The sequence below is a fragment of the Sciurus vulgaris genome (genome assembly GCF_902686455.1).
Source record: "Sciurus vulgaris genome assembly, chromosome: 2".
NCBI lineage: Eukaryota > Metazoa > Chordata > Mammalia > Rodentia > Sciuridae > Sciurus > Sciurus vulgaris.
This window is the reverse complement of record NC_136462.1, coordinates 7,705,513-7,718,456: the sequence shown is the minus strand read 5'-3', so window position 1 is coordinate 7,718,456 and position 12,944 is coordinate 7,705,513. Positions and strand designations below refer to the sequence as shown.

General features: G+C 51.3%; 1 protein-coding gene across 5 annotated transcripts in view; it reads right to left on the bottom strand.

Annotated features, from left to right (window-relative positions):
• BCL11B (BCL11 transcription factor B) overlaps positions 1-1,189 on the bottom strand; it is a 91,501-nt gene extending 90,312 nt beyond the window's left edge. For 4 of the 5 annotated variants that reach the window (XM_079129490.1, XM_079129493.1, XM_079129492.1 and 1 more), the window contains exon 1: positions 148-1,189. In XM_079129490.1, coding sequence (XP_078985616.1) covers positions 148-205 — 58 coding nt within the window. In that variant the 5' untranslated portion in view covers positions 206-1,189. The remainder of the gene's footprint in view (positions 1-147) is intronic. The other variant, XM_079129491.1, reaches the window with a different exon arrangement.
• Positions 1,190-12,944: the final 11,755 nt, after the last annotated feature.

Below are 12,944 nucleotides of genomic sequence, written 5' to 3'. Positions count from 1 at the left end.
TGCCGCGGGCGGACACCACTGCCTCTGCCAGCCAGCGAGCGGCCCCGGCGCCCGGCCGGGCCTGGCTGCGCCGGGCTCGGTGTCCCCCGCTCCGGGCGCCCGGAGCCCCATTCTTCGGCCCCTCTCGCGCACGCCGCAGACACTTACGGGTGATGAGCTCCCTCTGGGACAAGTGCTGCGGGTTGCCCTGTTTTCGGCGGGACATTGCCCCGGCATCTATTCTGGCATCGCCCGGAGAGCTGCACTGATGGGGGCCGGGGAGGGGGTCTGAGCCGCCGCCGCCGCCGCCGCCGCCGCCGCCGCGCCGCCGCGCCTCCTCCTCTGCCCGGGTTGGTTTTTTTTTTTTTTTTTTTTTTTTTTTCCCCTTCCTCTCTTGCCCTCTCTTCCTCCTCTTCTTCTTCTTTATTTTGCTCTTTCTTCTATGCTGTTTTTTGTTTTGTTTGCAAAAAGAAAAAAAATAATAAAACAAGAAAGACCTCTTGATCTAAAAGGAGAAAAGAGGCCAAAAAAAAAAAAAAAAAAAACTGCTGTAGCTGGCCGCGGACTGGCTGGTTTCTTTAAAAAATATATTCTTTCGAAGGAAAAAAAAAAAAATCTCTTACACTTCTTCAAACTGCTTGGCCTCTTGGACTTCTAAATGTCTTCTTGAACTTAAACCGGATTTTGCACCGGCTCCTGACACTTTCTTTCAGGGTCTGGTAGGTGGAACGCGCACTTCCACCAGAAGGGGAGAAAGGAAAAATGCAAACAAATAAAAAAAAAAAAAAAAAGAAGAAGAAGAAGAAGAAAAAGCAAAGAAAACTTGGGGACTTGTCTCGTACCCCCTCACCCCGCCCCCTCAAAAAACCCAAAGCAATGTAAAACTGCCGCGGTTCGGTTGTTTCTGGGTTTTCTGCGGGCTGCCTGTTTTTTTCTCGGAGATTGACCCTTCCGAGGCTCTGGGGGGGACTCCAAGAGCGGCTGCTTCCCAGTTCACCTGGCAGGCTGGCGCCGGCCGGAGGGGCTGCCGAGTCCCCGCGAGCGCTCCCCAGCGCTCCCCCGGCGCCGCGGGCCCAGGGGGAGCGGGCTGAGGGGCGGCTCGCCCAGTGCGCCTGGGTCGGTGCGGGCGCGGACTGGGAGCTATAGATTGCAACGTGAAGATGGCGGAGTCCGGGTTCTCTGGGAGCTCTCGGTCTCTCTATGGCTGGGGCTGCCTCTGTACAATGGGATAAAATTCAAGTTCAAGTGCGGACGTGACGTTTAATCTGCACTAGAGACAAAAAGACCCAGAGAGTCGGAGCACTGGGGGCGACTAGCGGTGGCTTTTTAACATTGTACCCTGTAAGAGAACAAGAAAGCACACAGAGACACACGCGCGCGCGCACACATACACACACACATACACACACACACACACACACACTCGCCCGTGCGCACACACGCAGCCCAAGCCGGCCACACGTGCAAACCGCGTTTTTGTGCGCTGGTCTTATCCCAGAGCACCCGCTGCTCAAGAGCTGGGGGGAGGGGAGTTGCGCGGTGGGCAGTTTATTTTTATATAAAAGAAAATCCTTAACCCTCCTTCCCTCCCAGGACCAGGACCCCCTGAGAAGGGGGGCGGGGTGCTGTGTGAGTTTAGTAAATTGAATCAATGAAAGTCTCCACCCACCCAAAATCTCTTTCGGACTTGGGGAAAGGGGGGCTGTGGAGAATGGTTGGGGTCGACCTGGGAACTAGAGATATAATCAATCGCTTCGCTTCCCTGGAAAAGTAGCTCGGTTGCTTTTACTTTTGTTTTATTGGGGGCTTGGGGCTAAACTTCCAAAAAGTGCCTCCATATAAATCCTGGTGTTACGGACTGGCAAAATGAGGTGGATGAAATAAAGGATACTAGGAGGCCACGGTCAAAAGCACGTGGGGTGTGGGAACACAGGTATCCAAGACCTTTTTTGAGCCCCATTGCAGAACGGTTTTCACCCAAATCTTTGCCCTCTACACCCCATTAACTCCTAGAGGTCAAACATGGCCCACCCCTAAGGCCAGGGTCTGCCGAAAGCGTGGAGGCAAGGGGCGGGGCGGGAGGGGGGCTCCACGTGGGAGAGGTATCTGGACTTGCTGACCCTGAAGTGGGTGTGGCCACCTATCTGCAGATGGGTGACTCCACGAGGCCCCCCAGTTCCGTCCCTCCCCCTCTGACAAGCACTGCAACCTGCAAGTCACCTCCCCCTGCTCCTCGGCCCAGGATAGGACTTGAAATTGCCTGTCAGAATGGGAAGGATACAGCTGCCTTGTCAGCCGTTTGATCTCCGGGCGGCGAGGACAAGAGCAGTTGTGGGGGTCTGTCCTGGCCCTCAGACAAGGCCAGGCCGCAGTCCCCGCGGACGCCGCCCCTCCCGCCGCCTTTCCCCAGGTCGCTGCCAACACATCCTATTTGATGACCTGGCCTGCGGGGCTGGGTGCGCCAAACGTCTGGACCCCTCTACCTTCTCAGGGTTTCTCTGGTCTCCGCCGGTAGGCGGCCTGGGCGGGTCGGGGCCTGGCTCCCGCAGGGCTTCGCGGGCGAGCAGGACTGCACCCACCGCGCCCCGGGCCCGGCTCCCGTGGCCTCAACCCAGGAGCGGCCAGGTCGGGACGCCTCCAGGCTCACCGCCTCCCTCGGGGCCTTTCCTCTGGGGGCACCTGGGCTTTTTGTTCGTCCTGAAGGCCTTGGGTGGGGCGACCGCAACAACTTAGGCACAGTGCCGGCTGAGCCAGGACAGAGAGAGCTCTTTCCCGCCCACCTCCCCAAAAAAAATAACAATAAAATGTGCCCTGGCTTGCAGTTCTGCGGACTGTGGGCTGCAGGGTCGGCGGACGTGAGGCTGAGCGGGAGGTGACGCAGGGTAGGGGCGGGCTTGCCTCTCCTCCCCGGCCTGGCAGGCTGTATGCAGCCACCCACTACCCCGCCACCACCCCCCACCACACACACATACACCTCCACGTGGTCCAGTCTAGAAGCGCGTCCCTCTCCTCCCATCCTGCCCCAAGAAAACCTTTTCAATGAAGTGGCCACCTTTTTTTAATGCCCACACCCACCTTTAATAAACTTCTTAAGAAATCCAGAGTGGCCATCTCGATTCGCCCAGGCTCTTGGATTTGAGAGATCAACTAGCCCTCTCTGACAAGTGGAGATGTGACGCCCAGAGAGGGTTAGCACTTTGACCAAGACACACACCGCATCAGGGGCAGGTCTGGACTCCAAGTGCCGCAGCGTGCCAGCCTCCCTGCGCCGCCTGCGGCCCCAGGCGCGAAATCCCGACACATGACCCTCACCCTCCCGTGGGTGATTACAAGGAAAGGGGACCCGGCCAGTAGCGGCGGGAAGCGGGAAGGCCCCCTCAGGAAAGAGGGCCCCTCCACAGGCTGCGCAAGGGAGCTCGGGGGTCCCAGCTGCAGCTGCCAACTCTGGCGCGGTCGGGCTGCGGGCCTGGGGAGGGGGCACACCTGCCCCACCCCGGCAGGAAGTGAAGGGCAGGGGGCGGCGCGGGCCCGGACTGACCCAAAGAGCACTTCCTCCTTGGCCCCGCTCTGCCCCGACGGCGGGAAGAGGGACGCGCGGGCGGGCAGGCGCAGGGCCGGACAAGCCGCCGCCCGCCGGCGCGCTCCACCTCGCGGCAGCCGGGGAGAGGCTGCCCTGCCCAGCCCTGCGCTGGCCCCTTCGCCCTCCGCCTTCACTTTCCCCTCCTCCTCCTCCTGCGCCTCTTCCTCGTCCTCCTCCTCTCCCGGGAGGCGGCCCGGCGCAGGCAGCGAGCGATCCCCGCTGCCACTCCAGTCTCCTCTTTTTCCCTCTGCCCGTCTGGCACGGGCATCATTAGCGCTGAAAGCTGTTAATGTCTGGTCTCACAGCTCCCCCTTTAGTCTTGCGGCGCTCCCTGTCTCGCGTTCCAAGCTGGATCAATAGCCGCCTCTCGGCCGACCTTGACCTCTCCCTCGACCCCGCCCGGCTCCGGCAGCTGGCCCACGCTAATGTTTCCCGCACTTGATGCCCAGACAGCAGGCAGCTGGCGGGGAGGGAGGAGGTGGCCGAGCTGGGCCCGCAGTGCCGGCCTCACCCTTTCCTCTAGACCCCAGGCAGGAGAGGGGGCACCCAGTGCCCTTCCGAGGTCACTGCAGCCTCCCACCCCTAATTTGCCAAGTCTTTGTTAGAATAAGTCACAAGTACACCCCACAAAAGGGTGCAGGTCACCAACCTAAGAAAATGAAGAGGAGAAAGTGTAGGGCCTGAACTAACAGGAAACTTCAGGTTAATTCTGCAGCACCTGCTGCAGCCGACTGTGCTCTGCCCAGAGCTGGGGCTTCTCACAGACTGGATCAGATGGAAATAAATGCCACATTCTCTACACCATCTTTACACACACACACACACACACACACACACACACACACACACACACACACAGCAGATGTCAAAAAGCTTTTTGAACTCCCAAAGATTTCTCTACTCCCCCACCCCCAGCTTCCCAATGCATTCCAGCAGATAATCCTCCATGGTCTCAGCCCCTTCAAGAGGGGTAGGGAAATACTTGCTTTATAGAGGAATAGTTCAGAAATCAAAAATCATTTTGCCAAATCATTGTGTGATTTTATTAACCTGTGTGACTGTCCTGATGCTCTGGGTGTGCTGCCTGTAACAAGTCCTGCAGCAGGGGCAGACTGAGCACACCCGTCATCCCCAAATCAAGCTTTTGATTTAAAATTCTTTGAACGATTCTCAACACTTAGCCGCAGGTTGGGCCCTGTTAGATTCTACAATGTTATCTTTGCCTTGGGAGCTTTTATATTTTATCTTATGTCTCTACAAAAATTTGGAAAGAATCAAGATAAGAAGTGTCAGTAGAAATGGGAACTCCTCCTGTCTCTGCAGACGTTTCATTTGTTTTTGTTGTTTTCTTTTTAACAAAGATCCTCCCTCTTAAATGTACTCAGATAACTTTGTAGCAACATTAAGACCCAACAACAGCATCTTACCAATTTGGGCTTCATTTCTGGTGCTTAAAAAAAAAAAAAAAAAAAAAAAAATCTGTGCAAAGAGAAGACAAACCTTTTCGTTTTCACAGGAATATGACAAATTCAGAAGTAAACCATCTCTGCTGGTTTCTGTTCCTCCAGATCTATAAACTCTTGACTAAAGATGAGGATAAACGTGATATGCTGATCTTATCTGTGGATCGACTTATTCTAACTTGCAAGCCAATAACACTGAAGGTTCTAAGCAAATCCATATTTATCTGAATATTAATAAGGTCCCTAATATGGTCCTTATCTCTCTCCTTACACTTCTAGAATATTTCGGAGCTCTCAAACCCAGAAGAATAAAGAGACAAGAGAGGCCTTCTGAGCTTCCTGACATCTCTTCTAGAATTATTTTATGTCGTTTCTGAAAATTACAGCAAATTCCTAGATGCCATTAGCACTCAATTACGGCTTTGCTGGATTGGAAGAGGATTTCTTATGTTGTCACCTGATAGCAGGGGCAGGACCACAAAACTTGCCTTTCAACAACCGTTTGGTTGATTCCATGTACTGAATTTAAGAACAAATTTTTAGTTAAAACATGAATTGTTTGCCTCTTATTTTTTCTACAAATAACACCAGGGCTTGGAACGCTAGCAGATCTCTGCCTATTATTTAGCTATATGAAGGGTGAACACCCTTGACTGCTGTCTCCATATCTGCAGACTGCAAGAGGTTAAACCAAATTCACTGCTCCTGATTCATGTATTATTTTCCTTAAAAAATACTTACCCAGCTCCTCGTATATGAAAAAGATTCACACCCACATTGAATGTTCCTAGCTCTGTCCCTGTCATCAGAAATGATATTGAATGGCTTGGTACTAGGGGATCTGGAACTATTTCTACAGCTTTCTCACCTCATTTGGAATTTTCTTGCCTTGCTAATTTTAATTCTCTAGTTGAGTCATCAATTCAAATTTGGTAGGGACTGGCATCACCCAGTTGGTCGACTTGGGAGAAATATTGTTCATGTAGATGATCAGACTCCACCAAATCCCACCCTCGCCCCTCGCGTATACAGAGATCAGAGTGGTGCTGATGTGCCTTGTGCATGTGGCTTGTGGTGTGCAAAAGGGTCTCTCTGCCGCATTCCCTCATGTCACTGTGTCTCCAAATGGTCTCACTGAAAGTGCAAAGGGGACCATTTTCCTGGATGGGGAAAGTGCTGTTTGGAACACACGTACGCACACATGCACACACACAAGAGCTTGAATTCAGGGGTCTGGTGACCATCAACCGGCTCTATTCAGAGCACAGACGAGAAAGAAAAAGAGTTTAAAAAGGTTCATCTGGGGAAAGCACTGGGATTCAGAAGGGAATTTTCAGTTCCAACTCTGGCTGTCAGCCGCTGTCGCTAGGAACTGGAGCGACAATGAGGTGTCTGGTGATAGGAAATGGGGAGGGGCAATAATGATCACCTTCCTAACAAGGGTTTTATGAGGCTGGGAGGATTAATTAGTTCGTATCCTTAAGCAGTTTGAGACAGAGGAAGTTTCAGTAAATGCTAAGCTGGAGTTGTAGACAAGTCTGACTCAGTGGAGAGCTCTTCCCCCACCCCAAGCCCAGGCGCTGAGAACTCCTATCTGTGCTGTGATGCACTACAAAGGAAGTGAGGGGGAAGCACTGGCTTATGGAAGAACAGAGGAGAGAGAAGCATGAGTCAGGCCAGCATCTCTCGGAAAGGCGCAGCTAATGAGGGTACTGCAAGGGGGAGCTTACCAAAAAATAAAAATAAAAACCAGCCGACACCTTGCTTCAGATATGCCTTCTAGAGCTAGAAAAGCAAAAGCAAAAGGGCTCTGGGAGTGCTCAGCTGTTGTTTTGTAGTTTTAGAAACAGCCAGGCATGCTTTCGAGTGAATTCAGCAAAGGTAGCTTGTATCCTAGAAAACCCGGAAGTGGCTTCGCTCCTGATTAATAGAGAAGGGCCAAGGCTGCGGACTGAGGACGCTCCACCACACGGTTTTAACTGCAGACGCATTATTGACGATGGAATAATATTTCTGTAGAACATGGAAGTTTAAAAGTTGTTCCGTTGTGTACGTACCAAAACATGCATCGGCTTGAAGATGCTCTTTCGGCTCAATTTACAAGGCAGACAATTTGCTACAACAAAAGATAATTAATGCCACCCAGGGAAAACCGAGAGACTGGATTGCTGTGCATTCTGATATTAGTTTAATCTGGGTCTTTTTAAAAAAAAAAATGATTTCACTGTGATTTTAAGCCTTTGGGATCTTTGAAACAACAATGGCTTCTAAAATATGGATGTGGCAATAACATCCACCATTTGAACTTGCAACAAAGCCCCTCTGCCTCCCTCTCTGTCTCTTTCCCACAAGCATCATGAAATGGAACACGGAACAGGAGAAAAGAGCCCATCTCCGACCTGTGTCCACACCACCCTGATGATCTGGATTCTAAGTAGGGCAGATTTATGGTCAATTGTTAAAAATCTGTATTTGGACCTCCGGATGCAAACGATGGATTCATCAGCTGCTGGGATTTAGCACAGGCATCTGCAGTTTCATTATTTGTATCTGCTTAACAGGGACAATTAGAGAACTGAAGAGTGAGGACGCCTGTTTGGGGACCGGTTCGGTATTGTACCCAGACCACACATTCCGGCTGGGAAGGAACACGGTAATGTATAAAGCATTAGTGCATTGAACACTCTGCATTGTGCTTGGGGAATCGAATCGTTGATGTTTCTGGCAAGAACTCATACTCCAATTGAAATCTATCAAACACCTTAATTAGCTCCGGGTACCTAAATGCACCCAACCCAGAGGCAAGTTGGAAACAGGAGAAGAAGTAAAAGGCAGGAGCTGGTGCAGAAGCAGCACGGGCCTCCCTGTGCTCCCAGAGTCCCCTGGCCCTGGTTTCCAGATCAGAATGCACAGGCCACGGTGCAAAGCAGGACAAGCGTGGCTGTCCCCGTGGCAGCCACGGGCCCTGATGGAAGGTGTTTGGATGGTTCAACCGGCGCTGGCGAAGGGGATGAGGAGAGGCCACAGTGACACACAGCGCTGTTGCCGACAGTAACTGAAGTCTTTTTCTGAGCCAACCGTTCCACCTGGACCTCAGTACAAATTATTGTTTTCAATTACCACCTGTGTATTCCTTCCCATGCAACTTATTGATGTAAAATTACAGCTACACCGGTATAAATAAGTTATGCCGCAGTTGTAAAATGGAAGAAATTTTGTTGTAGCAATTATGTTCAGCAAGATGACAAAATAAATTTCCAGAGCTGTGCCTGCAGTAACCTGGGGAATTTAAACCTCATAATTTCCATTCATTTCAGATAATTTGGAGTAATTTCTATATGTAATAACTTTGTAATGAAAAACACAGCGGTCCTGAAGTGATTTCACTCTGTTTTTTCCTCCTATGGTATACATGGCACAAAATAAATGATAAAAATAATATTTCCTTTTTATATGTGTGTGTGTTGAGTAATTCCTTCAGTAAAAATCATAAACTAATACCCGGACTAAATCTCTGTCCACAAAATGAAAAATAAATTGAGTTAAAGAAAGCGAAAAAGTATGAAAGGCTTTGGATGTTTTATTGTGACTTTATTGAGTTGTCTGATTCTCAGGCTCCTCCTGATCTCGAAGGGTTATGGTTCCCAAGTTAGGGGCAAATGCTGGCAAGCCCCTGGACTGCCAGAAGGCTGCAGGAAGACCCCGCAGGCTGCAGCTCCTCTCTAGATGATGGTTTCACCCCAGAGGCCTTGGGGAGCACGTTCTCTCTCCTCCTGAGATGAAGGGACTCTCCTGAGTTGTCCATTCGCATCAAAGTCTTTAACTGCAACGTTCACTGCCACCGGAAATGCCCTGTCAGGCTGGACACTGGTCATGTAGCTTCTGACATATTTCCTCCTTTAATTAAAGACTTGGCGAGGCGGTGCTGTGTTCCCCCACCGCACCAGTGCCCTGCCCGACCTCTGCTGGTGACACATGCGACTGATGTACACAGCCCCTGAACGCCGCGCGTTATTCATCGGAAGCTCCTACTGAGTTGTTAGAAGGTGACAGGAATTACAGCGGCTGCATTAGCTCCCGGCTCTGTGCAATTAGCCTCCGCCACCGCCACTGCGTCCATCAAGTCTTTCCACTAAATGAAAAATGGGAGCTGGGTCTGGATGAGACGTCCAACCCCCCAAACCTGCCTGCCAGGAGTGATGGCCAGGCCGGTTGCCAGCCCCCTCCCACCAGCCCTGAGGGCTTCCTGCTGCCTGGAGCTAGAGCTGCTCCCTGCCCTGTGGAACCTGGCCCCTGCGAGCTCCAGGGGCGCAGACCTGCAGGCACCAGCTCTGGGAAAAGCGCCCACTTGCTAAGCAGTGTGGGAAAGGTGATCATGTCTCTGGCCAGGTGGTCTCCCTCATCACTGGGCTCAGCACACCTGTGGGGCCGGCTTTGCATAAGCAGCGATAAGAGGGCCTCGGGACACCGCCTGGTGTCTGCCCCAGAGTGCTCTCATTTCAGCATCACTGTGATTCGTTCCTTGAACACATGTTGATGGGAAGCCTGTTACATGCCAAGCACACCGCAGGGTGCCAGGGCCCAAAGTGGCAATTTTGTGTAGTGGTTAGTATCCAGGTTTCTAGTTCAGACAAACCTGAACTTGATACATCACTCCAGCAAGGTACAGCAAAAGCCAACGACATAGTTGTTTGTAGCAGTTGTAACACAGCCCCCCAACGTGCTCACTCATGGGTGGATGTGTGTCCCAAATGCCATGGGAGGAAGGAGTGTGGGCAGGGGTCCTGATCACAGATTTCAGAATTCTTCCAAGAACTCCAAGGCCTGCTGGGTCAAATTACATCGTTAGGCAGTTTGTCTTACCCAATCCCGGGACGGCAAAGGCTTTCGTTCCCCATTATTCAGGGAGCCCAAGGCCAATCTCCTAGAGGCAGAGTAAAATCACCCCCAGGTCTGACTCTATGCGTAGCCAGGACACAGTTCATCAGATCCAATTCCAGCCATCCTGCAAGCCAGGAGCCAGCGGCTGGAGACTTCACTAGATGCACAACTAGAACAGCAAAGCCAAAGTTCAATGCTGGCTCAGGACTTGGAGGAAGGAAGAGAAGGTCCGGGTGGAGCAGAGGATGCCAGCTTAGTGGAAGAGTTGGGGGGTCTGTAAAAAGGGAGAAGACATGAACCATGGCTAGGAAAGCAAGTAACTGAGGCAGAGAGGCCTGGGGTGAAGGAGGAAAGATAAAAAGACGTGAGGCAGAAGAATGGGCTCCAAGTGGTGCAGGAGCGGGTGGGGCTAGACAGAAGCTTCTGCTGGTCAAATTTTGAAACAGACAATAACATTGGTAGAGAGTTTCAAAGCATACAAAGCCCTTTGTCTCCCTAACTTGAGTTTGTCCTTCCTGTGGCCTTGTGAGAGATGTGTGGCTGGGCGCCAACAGCCTGATGTGTGCCTCCTGGGGACTGGGCTCAAAGCCCTCCATGCCCGCACAGGCTGAGAGCTCTCAGGCAAACTGTTGACCTGCTAGGCATCCTGGGACCTCCTATGCCATGTCCCGGGCCTCGGATCCTCTGTTAGAAAGCCTGTGGCTCGGGCCCTGGCACATAGTGGGCATTTAATAAGTTGTAGATATTACTCTTATGGAGGCCTGTGCTTGGCTCAAAAGGAAATTCACATTCAACTCAGTCCATGATAGACACCCCAGCACGTTGTTCCACACGGAGAAATCCCCACTCCCATTCTTTGTGAACATACCCAACTAATGTTAACGAATCACGTGCTTAGTCCACTTGTGCTGCTATAACAAAAACATTAAAAACTAAGTAATTTACAAAGAAAGGAATGTAACTCCTCACAGTCCTAGAGGCTGGGTAGTCCGAGATCAAGGCCCTGGCAGGTTCAGTTCTGCTTCTTCCTCTGCTTGCAAGATGGCGCCTTGTTGCTGAGTCCTTCAGAGGGGACTGACGCTGTCCTCCCATGGCAGAAGAAAAAAGGACAAAAGGCCTTCGGCCCTTTTATAAGGCGCTACTCCATTCATGGGGATGGAGTCCCCATCATGAGTCACCTCCCCAAAGGCCCCACCTCTTAATATCACCATCATGGTGGGACTTAAGTTTCAGGATGAATTTTGGAGGAGATCCATGCAAGCCAGAGCACATCTATTTTGTACCAGGGACCAGGATAACCTTTGGGAACAGCCAGAGGGAAACATCTTAGTCTTCGACAGAAGGAGGAATATTTGTCACGGGGCTCTGAGCTTCTCAAAGCAGATATCCCAAGGCCCTGCCTTGTCTCCTCTGCTCTTGACAGGCACATAGTAGGCTATCACTGATAGAGCCAGCTGGGTCTAATGCAAAGGCCTAATATATCTGCAGAATAGAGTGGCGTGTCCATGAGGGAAGGACTGGGAAGAAGGCCCCGGCACGTTAGCAGGTGTCATCTCAGAGAAGGGGAGTGGGTGGATCTTCATTGTTCCTTTTCTTCTCTTGGTCCCCAAATTTCCTGTAGTCCACTTAGGGGTTTTATAATCAGCCCCCAAAATTACAATTTGTAGCAGATGAGCCATTTGGCTCCATTCAAGGGGGAAACAGACTACGTATGGGGGCCTGGAAGGCGATTCAGAGATGAGGGCCGCTGTTGCGTTAGGGTCACAGGATCAGAGGAGGTTTTAGAGAGTTTCATTTCACAAGCCTTCTAATGCGGCATTATAGATTCGCCATACATTTAAAAAATATTGTTTTAGTTGTAGATGGACACCATACCTTTATTTTATTTATTTATTTTTATGTGGTGCTGAGGATGGAACCCAGGGCCTCACACGTGCTAGGCAAGTGCTCTACCCCTGAGCCACAGCCACAGCCCTGCCACACATTTTTGTAAATAGTTCTGTTTAACTATTCTTTGTAGAAGAGTCAGGGAAGCCACAAGCACTCTGAGAAGTCAGGTCCTGTGTGAGAGTCCAAGGAGGATGGTGTCTTGGCTGCAGGGTGGACAGTGGCAAGAGGGGACCCTGTTTAAGAACCTGCCTTCCTTCCCTTCTGTGTGGGGGTTTCCGTCACCTGAGGCTGCAAAGTCTCCACGACTCTCTGAAAAAGTCCAGACAGACCGGTTTTAAAAGCCATCCCTCCTCGCCATGCTGGAGACACTAAAGAGAACCTGGTGACACCCAAGCTTTGCACCAACAGAGAAAGCAGTCTCGGGCTCTCCGCGGGTACATGCTAAGTGTGGGGTACTTGCAGACGCTCACAATGAAGAATGTCCTCTGGAAGCTCCCTCCTCCTTCCCACCTTCTGTCATCCGGGGAGATAATTCATTTATGCAGCTTTCGCAGAAGACTGACATTTTCGACTTTTTTAGCAGAATAAATTTATAAGGTAAATTAGGGGGTGGGAGCCCTAGTGTCCTAGGCAGATTCAAACTGGTAATTACAGAGGGCTTAATTATGTATTCACCACGGAGCCTTCTGGAACAGGGAAGGCTACAGGATGGCTTGTATTCTTCCTGCAGAGGATGTTCCCCTGGAGCCTCCTGGAAACTTCACAACCAGCCTTTGAGACACTTCAGCCTCCACCCCTCAGGCCGAGTGCTCTTCTCTTCGGCACATGCCCTGATAGTCCTGACCCTGCTCAGGGCCCAGAATCTCCCAGGAGCCATGACACCCAGTACCCATAAGACCAGGAGTCCAGACCTCGGTAAAATAAAAGCCAAAACTTCAAGGCAGGTTTTTAAAACCTTGCTCTTCCTTGAGTTCTAGGTCTGTATTTGCCAGTCTGGAGTTTCAGAGTATCCTACCCCCAGCCTCTCTGCTGGGCCCAGAGCTCCCTGGAGGCAGTGACTGTCTTTACTTCTCCATCTGATTCAGACCTCTGGCCTCCAAGACTGTCAGACAATCAGTGTGTGTTGTTTGAAGTCACCGGGTTGCAGCAGT